The sequence below is a fragment of the Trichomonas vaginalis genome, chromosome III (assembly GCF_026262505.1).
Source record: "Trichomonas vaginalis G3 chromosome III, whole genome shotgun sequence".
NCBI classification, from domain to species: domain Eukaryota; phylum Parabasalia; order Trichomonadida; family Trichomonadidae; genus Trichomonas; species Trichomonas vaginalis.
In genome coordinates, this window is record NC_067205.1 from 18820607 (window position 1) to 18832564 (window position 11958).

Genomic DNA, 11958 nt, shown 5'->3' on the forward strand with positions numbered 1-11958 from the left:
ATTAGATTTATGCTTTCAACGATTTCTTTTCTCTCTCAAATTTGATGTTTTTTTCTATCGATAAAAAAAAACAAAAATGATAGTTCAGGTTGTTACTCTAGAAGGAAATGTATTATGGTTAGACCTCAATCATAATGCATCAGTTAAGGACTTAAAGCTTAAAGTTCAAGATAAATGGTCAACTGATGAAAATATTGAAATTTATTATCAAAAATCAAAATTAGACGATAATTCTTTAGTTTGCGTTTGTATTGGCAGTCAAAGTGCTGTGTTCACGGTTTTCCAGCCTGGTAATTACTCACAAGTTGTAAATAGAGCTAAAGCCGAAACATTAGATTATGCGCTAGGAATGACAACTAATCTTATAAACAAATTCATTCTAATATGTTCTAAATCAGCAATGGTAGAAAAAGTTATTGCATATCTTCAACTTTGTGATCAAGAAGCTGGAGAAACAATTATAAAGGAACTTTTTACAAAATTAAGAAGGAAAATGATAACAGTAGAAGAACTACCCCTTGCGTTCATATCAGAAATCGAATCGAATATTGAATTGCTTATTCCAGATGATGATGAGAGCTTTGTATTTGAAAATAGTGGAAACACATGAAACTTTTACATTGTAATATAGGTTTTCGCTATGCATATTGAATTTTATTGAAGAATAAAAAAGATATTTTTATAATATATAATTTGTTTTGGTTTAAATGAAAGAATAAAGTTTTTCGGATGAGTTGTATTGTTTCGGACAGAAAAATAACAAAAAATATTAGTATGATCATGAAACATAAACAAAAAATGGTCACTCTGGGGTTCGAACCCAGGCCCTCGCGGACCAGTGCCTTAAACTGGCGCCTTAGACCACTCGGCCAAATGACCTTGATGTTTGTTTAAAAATTATTATATTAGTAATAATAAAAATCTGAAATAAGAAGCTCAAAATGATATCTCAATCTTACTATAAAATTTTTAATGAAACATTAAATAAGCAGATCATTAAGTTAATAAAATACAACAATTTTACATTATTGAAAAAAAAATAATAAGTTCAAGTCTTTCCTTCTACTCCATTCTGAACAATTGAAGACAATCTCATTGCTGAGTTACTTGGACTTGCATTATCCTCTGGTTTTGGTGAAGCCGTTTCAGGCTTTGGAGAAGCAGCTTCTGGTTTCGGAGAATTTGTTTCAGGTTTTGGAGAATTTGATTCAGGAGGAGGAGATTTAGCATCAGGTTGATTTTCTTCTTGTGGAGGCTGTTCATCTTCTTGTTGTTGTTGATTATCTAACTCATCATCAACTTTCTCTTTAATGATATCAGAGAACTTTGAGTTTTTATCATCGTCATCATCATTATCATCATTTGGTTCATTATTTGCTGATGTTGACTTAGATTTCTTTTGAGAATTATCAACAATTTCAACTGTTCCATTATCAGGTCTTGGCATTTTCTTTGCCTTAGAATCAGCGACTTTCTTTCTAAGATCATCAATATCGATATCGAATTTCTTAGCGAGATTATCAACATCCAATTTACCACCTTTACGCATCATGTCTGCGAACTCGTTTCTGATTGTTTCTTTCTTGAGCTCCAATGTAGTTGCAGCTTGTTTCCTTCTTTCCGCTGTTTCTCTGATATTCTGCATGTAAACATCAGCTCTTTCTTGTCTGAATTTGTTGAGTTCTTCCATCTCCATGTTCTCATTGATTTTAGCTTGAGCCAATCTTTCTGCATTCTCATCTCTGATTCTATCTTTAAGTTTACGAAGAGCTGCTTGTTGTCTGATATGTTCTTCATGCATTTCTCTTGCTTCTTCAACTCTCTTTTGATCTTTCTCCCATTCCTCCATGATTTTTTCTGTTCTTTGTCTTTCTTTTTCTTGTTTCTCTTGGTTTTGTTGTGCAATATTTTCTGCCTTTTCTTTCTCGACAATTCTCATGTTCTTTATCTTGTCGAGCTTCTTCTGAAGTATTGCGTTTCTTCTCTCTTCAGCTTTATTATCAATTTTAGCAAGTTTTTCGATTCTTTGTGATCTTGCTTCTTGAACTCTTTCCTTTGCAGCGAGATGACGAGAAACAAGCATCTGAGATCTAGCTCTGCTTTGTGCTGATCTTTCTTGTAATGCTTGCTTTGTCTTTTCGACTCTTTGGACACTTTCTTGGTCTTTTCTTTCGAGATTTTTGCACTTCTTTTCGAACTGTTCTTGTTGTGCTTTAAGAGATGCTTCAAATCTCTGTCTTTGTGCATTGAAAGCAGCAGCATTTCTTTCTTTGATTTGCTGTAATTGTTCCTTTCTCTTCTGTTCTAAATAGAGTTCTCGTTTAACTTGTTCTCTTTGTTTTTCAAGTGCTTTTTGACGATCTTCTTCGAGTTGTCGATCCAAAGCTTCTCTTTGTTTGATTGCACGAAGTTGTCTTTGTCTTTCTGCTTCTGCAAGTGCTTTGATCTGTTTTTCTTTCTTCTCTTGTATCATACGTTGGTTTGCTTGGAATTCTTCCTCTTGTTTTCTCTTTATTTCGAGTAATTTTTGCTCTCTTTCTTGGATTTTTTGGAGGAGTTGGTTTTCTTTTTGGCGACGACGCTCTTGTTCGGCTTCATTCTTCTTTCTGTTCTCTTCTTCGACTTCTGCTGCTCTTTGTGCTCTCTTTGTTTGTAATTCTGCTTCTTCTTGTAAAGTTTGCTCGCGAACTAATTCAGATACGATCAACTGAACAATTTCTCGCTTCTGTAATGTCTCGATGCGCTTAAATTCTTGGCGCTGTATTTCTTCTTGTTGTTTGGCAAGTTCTTCGCGACGAGTTGAGGCTGGTTGATTATCTTTGTCAGCCTTTTCTTGTTTACGCTTGAAATAGCGCTCGCGTTCATCTTTAACGCATTGTATTAAATGTTGCCTGCGGTTCTCAAGAACACTGCGGGCTTTTTCCATTACATCTGGAAATTGTGAGTAATCCTTTAAATCTGCATCTGTAATTTTCTTCACATGCTTTGGCTCAATAGCAAGCTTTGTCATTGAAGCTATTGTGGCCTCTTCTGTGAAGTTTGGTAATTCATCGCCGCATTCGGCTTCGAAGTTCAAGATACTGATTTCTCCTTGAGCTGTTTGTGTGTATGTTCTGTTATCTTGGCTTCTTGCAGAGCTGCCGGATGAATTTTGTGGTTTAGTGTTATTTTTGTTGTTTGAAGTCTGATTAAACAAGGCATTGACTGGTTCAACTATTACTGTTTCTTTTACTGATTGAGTTTCTTCGTCTTTAGCATTTTCATTATTCTCGTTATTTTCTTCTGGAGCGGCTTCTGGCTCTTTTGTTTCTTCGTTCGCTTCATTTCCTGGCTCATTACTCGTTTTAACATTATCGCCGGGGTTTGTTAAGAAAACTTCTTTTTCTCCTTCACCCTCCATAATAAGAAAAACGTATGAAAAGTGACGAATTTTTTACATTCATTCTTTCTTCTGTTTCCTTCATATTGGTTTGTGCATTCTTCGGTGGTTGTAAGAATTTGGTTCCTTAGTCGAATTATCACAAGTTCCTCTTAAGATATTCGTAAACTAACTTGTGTCTCAGTTGATATGTTCTATATGTTGTGGTGTATAGTTTATGCTATTTTATGTGTATTTCTTTAACTATATGGTCTATCTTTCAAAGAATTTTACATTTGTGCCATTTTTCTTCATCCTTGATTAAGCGCGACACAACATTTTTGAGCTCAGTTCTTTTGCAAATGAGAGCGGACACCTATTGGCAATAAGTCTGCTCTTTATATCAATAATATAATTTGATTTAAAATTTCAGTCATATGATCAGTATTCCTTCATCATTTCCATGCTAAAGACCTTGGCGTAAAATTGTCCCGATTTCAAAAATGTAATTATCAAAGAAAATTGATATTGTTTCTCTTCAATTTTTTTTACACCGATATGAAAATATTCAAAAAATTCAATAATTTTTTGTTCTACGATCGAATAAACATTTTTATGCAGTTTTAAATGCGCAAAATTGATTTATTATTATATTTTGAACTATACCTCGACAAACACGAACTAAAATGATAAATTTAAAAATATTATCATAATTTATTCAATGATTACATATCTGGTGCTCTCAACCAAGAACAGCTCTTTTTTAAAGATTTATATATATGCATTGGAGCTTTTCTAACAAAAGAGGAAATCTTTGTGTCATTCAAAAATGCAGTTTTTGACATGATAAATAACAATTGTTTATTGAATAGATTTAAATACCTGAGGAAACATCTGGCGTTCAAGTTTTACAATCTCACTTTGCAGTTCCTCATTATCTTTTGTCATCATTGCAAGTTGTCGCCTGAGAGATGCCGCTTCATCTTTATATGCTGAGATTTTGTGGGATACTGATGCGCACATCTTTCTCATACTCATAAGTTCTTGCTGTTTTTGCTTTTCTGCATCCTTTTGAACCTGAAGCTGGGCTCGCAAATCTTTAATTTGACGAACTTGTTGTCTAAATTTATTAGCATTGGAACTTTCACAATCTCTAAGCTTAGATTTGAGCGTCAGTAGATTTTGTTCTAATCTAGCCATTTGTTCTTTCTTTTGCATAACAGATTGATTAGCTTGAGCAATAACTTGCTTGAGGTTTGGGCCATGAGCATTTCGCTCTTTTTGTATTTGTGCTGTAAGATCTGCTATCTTTTGTATCTGCTTTTCGCGATTTGCTCGAATGATTTGGGCCAATTCTTTTGCTCGCTTCTTAGCTGCTTCAATATCTGACTTTGCTTCACCACGAGCAACGTTAATATCTGAATTTAATTGTTCTATCATTGCTCTAAGACGTTGAGCTTCTTCTCTTCTTTCTTGTAAGCAATTTTCCCAGATTTCATTCTTACTTTCAAGCTGGGATTGATAATATGCCTGTTGCTTAGCACGTAATGTTTCGATTGACTCAAGTTCATTCCTAGTTTGATCATTTAATTCGTTAATTTGTGTTTTGGCCCATTCTTGGCGATCAATTTCATTCTCTTCGCCTTCTTTTGCAGCTGCAGCAAGTGATGCTTGATGCTTTGTCGTTTGTTGTTGAATTTGGTTAATCATCGAACGTTTTTGTTGTGTCTGAGAAAAATTCTCAGAACCTCTATTTATTTCTTCCATCGTTGCCTTAATTGTTTCATCTGCTTTCATTTTCCATTCTTTTGAAAGATCAAGGATGCTCGAATCTGATGAATTAAACATTAATTTGCCAAAATTTCTAAACGTACACAATCTCGACCAAGAATTGGAGAGCCGCACAAGCTACAATAAAAGGAACAAGAAGTAATAGACGATGATTGATTTATGCATACCAATCATAGCTCAGGCTTCGTAATTTCTTTTCAATCGATGTGAATTCATTGAATTTTCTTGTATTCCAACTATGGCTACCATCTAATAAGATTGTATTCTGCAAAAATGTTATCTTTTGTCTATTATATATCCATTATCTCTTAGTTACTTGCGAGAATTTACAAAAAAGCAAAAAACGACACCAATCGGATTTGAACCGATGCGGGACAAGCCCATGGGGACTCAAATCCCACGCCTTAACCACTCGGCCATAGTGCCATTACATTTAGTTAATTAAATAATTATATAAAATAAAATATTATCAAAACTGAACGATAGAGGAGTAGAAACACCCACAATCACCACTCTGCTCTAAAATATAACCACTCCCAAAATTTTATAATTATATTATATATAAGTACTTAAACAAAATCTGTATGTTATTTCTCATTAACACTCATTAATTATCCGGATTTAAATCAAATTCACTTAATTCTCAATAAATTCTATCATTTTAGACTTATCATCAAATTCAAACACCTTTTCAAATGCTAATTCATTGATCAATATTAATCTGAACAATATTTGTGTTATTTTGATAATAAATTTATTCATTTCGCTGGGTCTTCTTATTAATATTGAGATTGCTACCTTCTTGCTAGTCTAACCATTACTAAGCCATGACAAAATATTAATTCATTGATTGCTTACATGATAAAAAGTGGCAATTACGTTTGTAACTCAAAGATTTTATGGAAAAAGGACAAGATGGTGCCTTGTTTTACACATTTACAGACAAGGCAACTCATGAAGAAGAGGAAGAAACTCAGCAACAGCCTGCTAAACAAGAAGAAACTAAAGAAGAACCAGTACATGAGCCGCAATCTTTCGAAATGGTTTATAACCCAAGATTTGGAGTTAGAATACCTCAAGATAGGTTTTTAAGATTTGGTAAAACAAGAAAATCTACTCCACAGCAAAACAACCAAAATACGACAATTCAACAAAAATCAGAACAGCCAAGAGAAGAAGAGCCTAAGCCTGTTTCAGAACCAAAACCAGTTCAGCAGCCTCCACAACGTAAATCTCCTCGTCAAGCAGAAACTCAAGAAGTTAAAGTAGAAAAGAAAGAAGAAAATAACGAATCATCTCTTCCTGCCTTAAAGCCTAAACCAAAAACAGCGAGACGATCTTATACATCACCTATCAAGAAACCTGCTTACAAAAAACCAGTGTTATCTGCTCGTCAAAAACGCGAATTACGAAAAGAAAAAATTTCAAACGAAGTACTTGAGCATCCTATGTGTATTCCATCAGCACCTAAAGATCTTGCTTTGCTCCTCGAAAGACTCGAAATAGACTTAGAAAAAGCATTAGATTTAGAAAGATATTTAGAAGTTGAAAAAATCTCACGAATCATGAACTCAGCTGAAATCAAACTCGAAAAAGCAAATAAAGACAAAGAGAATCAAAGATATTTAAAGATTGCTAATACCCACAATTCGTTATGTGCCATTGCAAGTTCTAAAGTGGAGCAATGGAATAACAAATATGACGCATTTGCTGAAAAAGTCAAAAAACATATAAATGAAGTAAATTCGAAGAATAAGAAAGAATTAGCTGAATTTGATGAAACAGCTCCTGAACCAATACCTAAGAAATACTCATTAGTTGCAGATAAGATAACACGCTTACGTCAAAAGCAAATGAAAGCAGCAATGAGGTTAGATTTCGAAAAAGCTCTGATTTATAAAATCGAAGCTGACGAACTTGATTCCGTCGATGAGTCTGTTGCTTATGATAAGAAAATACGAGAATTTCTTAAGAAACGCGAGTTCTTAATCAAACAACAGCAAAAACGTATTGATACTGTAATTATGCATGCCCAATCACGTCAATTTATCATGATCAAGGAAAGACAGAACTTAATTACAGGATACGGAGCAAGAATCGAAAATATTGAACAAGATCTTGAAAATCACCTTCTTAAAGGCGATTTTACTCTTGATGAAATTGAAGATGCTCGCGTATATGATGAAGGAGAATCTTTAATGCTATCGCTTCGTGAAACAAAAGCACCAATCAAAAATAATTAAAATCTTTGTTTATTTTTCTCATGTTTATATTAAAGTTGCCGAATTTTTTCACAGACTTATTTAATTATACTCAATGCCAGTTTGCATTTTAAAGGAATACCCTAAAATCAATCTAATTTAGAATTTATCTGAGAGGATTTGAGCCAATTACTGACTTACTCGAAGAAACTATGCGTAATTAAACAAACTAACTGATGCTGTTGGCTGGAAACAAATTCAGATACAATTGACATGTAAATTGTAAAAAAATAATTCATAGAAGTCAGTAAAAAAATACGGTTTTAGGATCGGAGTGTTCACAATAATTTACGGTTATTGTAGATGGGAACCATTTCAAAAATGAAAAATATTATTTGCTTTCTGGTTATTAGCCAAAATGATATAAAATATATATTGATCAAATTATTTATCTGGCCAAATTAGAATTCATTTTTTGAATGATTTATCTTTGATTTTTGCACATAACATAATTCAATGCTACACATGTTTTTCTAAAAATTATTCTTGCATTTTGATTTTTGTTTGAGTACGATAAAATTTTATCGGATTTCAGAGGAATCAAAACAAAATCAATGGATTGGGACAAAGCTAAGGACCAATATGAAAACAAACAACTCTTCGATGAGCATTATTTGTGCATGCGCCTAGTAAATCTTTCATATAACCCTCAAGATGACTATAAAGTTCCCTCAGATATTGGCATCACAATCGGTTACAATGGCTTTGCAGGTCCAATGAATCCAATATGGTTTTGCGTAGTTAATGATGAAAAGAAAGCTGTATACATATGCGTACGTGGATCTCGAGATATTTTGGATGTTTATTCCGACCTGAAATCAAACGTAATTGATTTTTATGGATGCCCTTCACATCAAGGTTTTGTTGAAGGTGGAAGAACTATCTTTGATAACTTCCCATGGGATAAACTCGAACCATGCATCAGGAAAGGATATTCCTTCCTTTTCACAGGCCACTCACTTGGAGGAGCATGTGCTGCTATCGCGACAATCGAATTTTATCAAAAATATAGAGATACGAAATTAAAATGCGTTACATTTGGTTGCCCAGGCGTTCTTACACCAGATTATGCACAGCAATGGTATCCTGTCATCGATTCTGTCTTCCATGTTGGAGATCCAATTCCATTTGCTTGTAATCATAATCTTTTTACTCCAAAGAGTGGAGTAAACTTCATTGGAGCACTTGCAGGAGCTCTAAAAGAGTCTGAATATTTCCCTCTTCATTTCCTCGATTCGAAAGCACGTGAAGATGTTTCTCCCGATTATCAATTACTTTTGCCACCGGGCAGATACTTTGCCGTTGGATTGACAACAACGGGAGATCTCAAAGTAGTCGAATACCAAGGTGTGGATTTCTTCGATGGATTACAATCATTCTTAGTACAGTCTGGACACTTAATTAAATTCTACATAAGTACATACGATAGACTTTACGATGAAAAGGTGAAAGGAACAAAGTCATCCTTTAAAGAGCACGTAACCTTGCCAGTTGATTTTACCCCAATCAGATAAGAGTTTCTAAGAATCGTTGTTATCTACACATACATTTAGTTTTCTCGAATATACTATTTATTTTGTAAGATATTAAAATATATATTTTTATTTTTTAAGAAATAGTTAAGAAAAGGCCTAAGTACTTTATATTTCCAATAGAGGAGATATCAATACATCTATTCGTTACGTAAATGTACCTCGTAAGAATTGTAATTTGCGCAGCACCATTTCCTAGATGTCCAAATTCATAATTGCCATCAGGTGAAGGAAAACCTGTAGTTTTGTCTTTATTTTGGCCTTCATATAGGAAATATTCTTTAGAAGGAATATAATTCTCAGGCAAAATTGATGATTCATTCAAAACAAAGCCAGAGCCACCTCCCGCACTTGATCCATATCCAGCATTGAATGATCCGATGCCCCAACCACCACCTGGACTATTAAATCCATCATATATTATAGAAATATCTTTGTAAGTCTGGTTTCCACCAGGTAAAGATCTGTTACTAGAAGATATATCATTATGTTTGCAGTAGTCGGCACCATTACCTCCTAATAATCCACCACCATAACCGCCTGGGTTATAGCAGAATCCTGAATACAAGAATACTCCTCCACCACCGCCAGCTCCTGCAACAAGTATACGAGAAAGCGGGCTGGATGTAAGGCGGAAATCAGTAGAGCCTCCTCCGCTTCCAAAGTAAGAATCTTCAGGAGAAAATGCTCTACCTCTATTATTGTATCCTGATGGTACTTGCTTGCCTGAAATATTAACCCATTGACCTTGGCCGCCAACATATATCCAAATTGATTCTCTTCGATTTAATTTTAAGATACCAGATGAGTACCCACCAACTGCTTGGATATCATTTTCGAGACTTCCGCCTTGAGCTCCCCAAGCTTCAAGGAGATATTCACCTGGTGCAAACTTTGCAAGGTAAGGAGTGCATGATGAAGGACTCGAGCATGGATAATTTAGTGTTACCTTTCCACGAGTAGCATAAATGCTATCGGAATTCTCGTTAGATACGAGTAAAGACAGCTATAAGTTTCCGATCGTTCAAAATTTTGTAAACCTTTTCGAATAAAATCTTCAAATATGCAATTCCTGTTAATATAGAAAAATAAACATTTCAGAGCCAAATCTGAATAAAAAGTGACAACGCCCAACTATAAGATTTTTGTTAAATTATAGTTGTTATACATTAAAATGCGATTTTGAATTCTTGGCTCACTCTCAATCATTGCACTCAAAGTTGATTTCATTCAATTTTTGAATTGCGATAAAAAAATATCATATTTTGCCAATTTTGTCATTTGGCAAATTTGCCTACAATGGATAAAGTGATTGAAGCCAAGAGGCCGATTTCTTTTCATATTATACGCATCACCCTTGTAGGATGCCTTGGTATATTGCAAGTAATCACTGCATTTCAAAAAACTTGTCCATCAATTGTTGCAATTGACATGGCAATGTCTTACAATGTTGAAAAGCATAGACTTGGTACTTTTGCAGCATTGTACTTCTATCCTTATTCCGTTTTTCAAATCATTTCCGGCTTATTAGTAGATTACTTCGATCCTGTTTGGGTTGTTACTATATTTGGAATTCTTGCATCAGCAGGATCTGTTATGTGTGGATTTTCAAGGAATTTGTTCGAAGGAATTATTGGTCGAATATTAGTTGGTATCGGTACAGCTCCAGTTTTAGTCGGAGCGATGAAGATATTCAGAAACTGGTTTAAGAAGAACCAAGTACCTATTGCTTCCGGTATTTTAATGTGCCATACTTGTATCGGTGGCGTTTTAGCAGGAAAGCCATTGTCCGACTTCTGTAAATACCATAGTTGGAGAAAGGCCTTTTACAGCATTGGTGGTATCGGTGCATTTTTCTCAATATTAATGGCAATTGTTGCAAGAGGTCGTCCGGAGAGACATGGATTTGCACCAGTCAATGAAGAATCAAAGCCTACAGTCGAAAAGTCTGCAAAAGAAAGAGTTATTCAATTATTTATTAATATGTGGAAAATTGTCAAATATCCGTATTACTGGATACCTGTTGCGTTCGTATTAATGAATGTTGTACCATTTATCAATGCAACAAGTCTTTAAGGCGGACAATATTTAATTGATGTTCTAAAATTCACAAAAGCTCGTCAGGGATATGCAATGATGGCATTCCACATTGGTGTTTTTGTTGGAAGTCTTGTATTACCTCAAATTTGTAAGTGCCTCAAAAAATCAAAATATGTTTTGTTGTTTTGTGGTATTGTTGAATCAGGAATATTGTATGCTATATTTGGACTTGGTAACAGATTAAGTTTTATTGCAGTTCTTTCTCTCTTCGGTACATTTGGTATATTTACAAGACCAAACATTGCAATTGCTTATCCTCTTTTGCATACTTATTACGAACCAGAATTAGCTGGTACGGCTACTGGAATTGCCAACTTCTGTACAAGTTTCACAACTTCTATTAGTATTCAGATTTCTTCATCGATCATTGCACATTACGGTCATACTGATAGCACCAGTGGTCATGTTTATACATGGAAAGGATATCAATATGGACTTTGGCTGATTCATTCCATTGAAGGAACTTTAGCTATTCTTTTTGCAATATTCATTAAAGATGGAGACTCACAATGCTGCAAGAAGAAGAGACAGAAACTCGAATCCGCCATGGAGTCTACAGAAGGAACTTTAACTGCACCTCTTATAGTATAATGATATTTATTTCTTTTGGAATAGAAACTTTCAATATAATATTTTAGTAATTCTTGCTATATATTTTGTAAACATTTATATAATGTCTGCATATCTGAATCTTTTTTATTTGAATGAATAAATGGTTATTATCTGTGTTCTAATTGCATTAGTAACAAGTAGTTAATGTTATTTTGCTGTAGATTTTTAAAATATGCATTAAACTTGATTCCTTGGTAAAAATATACCAAAAGACCTAAAATATGTGAAGCTAAAAGTTGATTTATAACAAAAACAAATCGTGTAAAAATCTTTATTTGTTTGGTGCTTTGATACCATTGGTATA

The 11958-nt window shown here is 34.1% G+C and overlaps 7 protein-coding genes and 2 non-coding genes across 9 annotated transcripts; 5 read left to right on the forward strand and 4 right to left on the reverse strand.

Annotated features, from left to right (window-relative positions):
• Nucleotides 1–76: 76 nt before the first annotated feature.
• Nucleotides 77–610, forward strand: TVAGG3_0727350 (ubiquitin-like family; the record flags this gene model as incomplete). The annotated part of the gene is made up of 1 exon (XM_001307424.1): nucleotides 77–610. One exon carries the CDS (start codon nucleotides 77–79, stop codon nucleotides 608–610), a length of 534 nt encoding a protein of 177 aa, XP_001307425.1.
• A 189-nt stretch (nucleotides 611–799) lies between these two features.
• On the reverse strand, nucleotides 800–879 carry TVAGG3_0727360. Its single transcript has one exon. It is a non-coding gene; the product is annotated as a tRNA-Leu (tRNA).
• Nucleotides 880–1048: 169 nt separating this feature from the next.
• Nucleotides 1049–4011, reverse strand: TVAGG3_0727370 (uncharacterized protein; the record flags this gene model as incomplete). The annotated part of the gene is made up of 1 exon (XM_001307425.2): nucleotides 1049–3400. The coding sequence occupies one exon, from the start codon at nucleotides 3398–3400 to the stop codon at nucleotides 1049–1051; it is 2352 nt and encodes a 783-aa protein (XP_001307426.2).
• An 81-nt stretch (nucleotides 4012–4092) lies between these two features.
• Nucleotides 4093–5204, reverse strand: TVAGG3_0727380 (uncharacterized protein; the record flags this gene model as incomplete). The annotated part of the gene is made up of 1 exon (XM_001307426.2): nucleotides 4220–5155. One exon carries the CDS (start codon nucleotides 5153–5155, stop codon nucleotides 4220–4222), a length of 936 nt encoding a protein of 311 aa, XP_001307427.1.
• A 289-nt stretch (nucleotides 5205–5493) lies between these two features.
• TVAGG3_0727390 lies at nucleotides 5494–5575 on the reverse strand. Its single transcript has one exon. It is a non-coding gene; the product is annotated as a tRNA-Ser (tRNA).
• A 461-nt stretch (nucleotides 5576–6036) lies between these two features.
• TVAGG3_0727400 (uncharacterized protein) lies at nucleotides 6037–7423 on the forward strand (the record flags this gene model as incomplete). The annotated part of the gene is made up of 1 exon (XM_001307427.1): nucleotides 6049–7392. One exon carries the CDS (start codon nucleotides 6049–6051, stop codon nucleotides 7390–7392), a length of 1344 nt encoding a protein of 447 aa, XP_001307428.1.
• A 541-nt stretch (nucleotides 7424–7964) lies between these two features.
• On the forward strand, nucleotides 7965–9001 carry TVAGG3_0727410 (lipase; the record flags this gene model as incomplete). The annotated part of the gene is made up of 1 exon (XM_001307428.2): nucleotides 7965–8924. The coding sequence occupies one exon, from the start codon at nucleotides 7965–7967 to the stop codon at nucleotides 8922–8924; it is 960 nt and encodes a 319-aa protein (XP_001307429.1).
• A 1240-nt stretch (nucleotides 9002–10241) lies between these two features.
• Nucleotides 10242–11018, forward strand: TVAGG3_0727420 (Major Facilitator Superfamily; the record flags this gene model as incomplete). The annotated part of the gene is made up of 1 exon (XM_001307429.1): nucleotides 10242–11018. One exon carries the CDS (start codon nucleotides 10242–10244, stop codon nucleotides 11016–11018), a length of 777 nt encoding a protein of 258 aa, XP_001307430.1.
• Nucleotides 11019–11078: 60 nt separating this feature from the next.
• TVAGG3_0727430 (Major Facilitator Superfamily) lies at nucleotides 11079–11853 on the forward strand (the record flags this gene model as incomplete). Its single annotated transcript, XM_001307430.2, has 1 exon — nucleotides 11079–11633. The coding sequence occupies one exon, from the start codon at nucleotides 11079–11081 to the stop codon at nucleotides 11631–11633; it is 555 nt and encodes a 184-aa protein (XP_001307431.1).
• Between the last annotated feature and the right edge of the window lie 105 nt (nucleotides 11854–11958).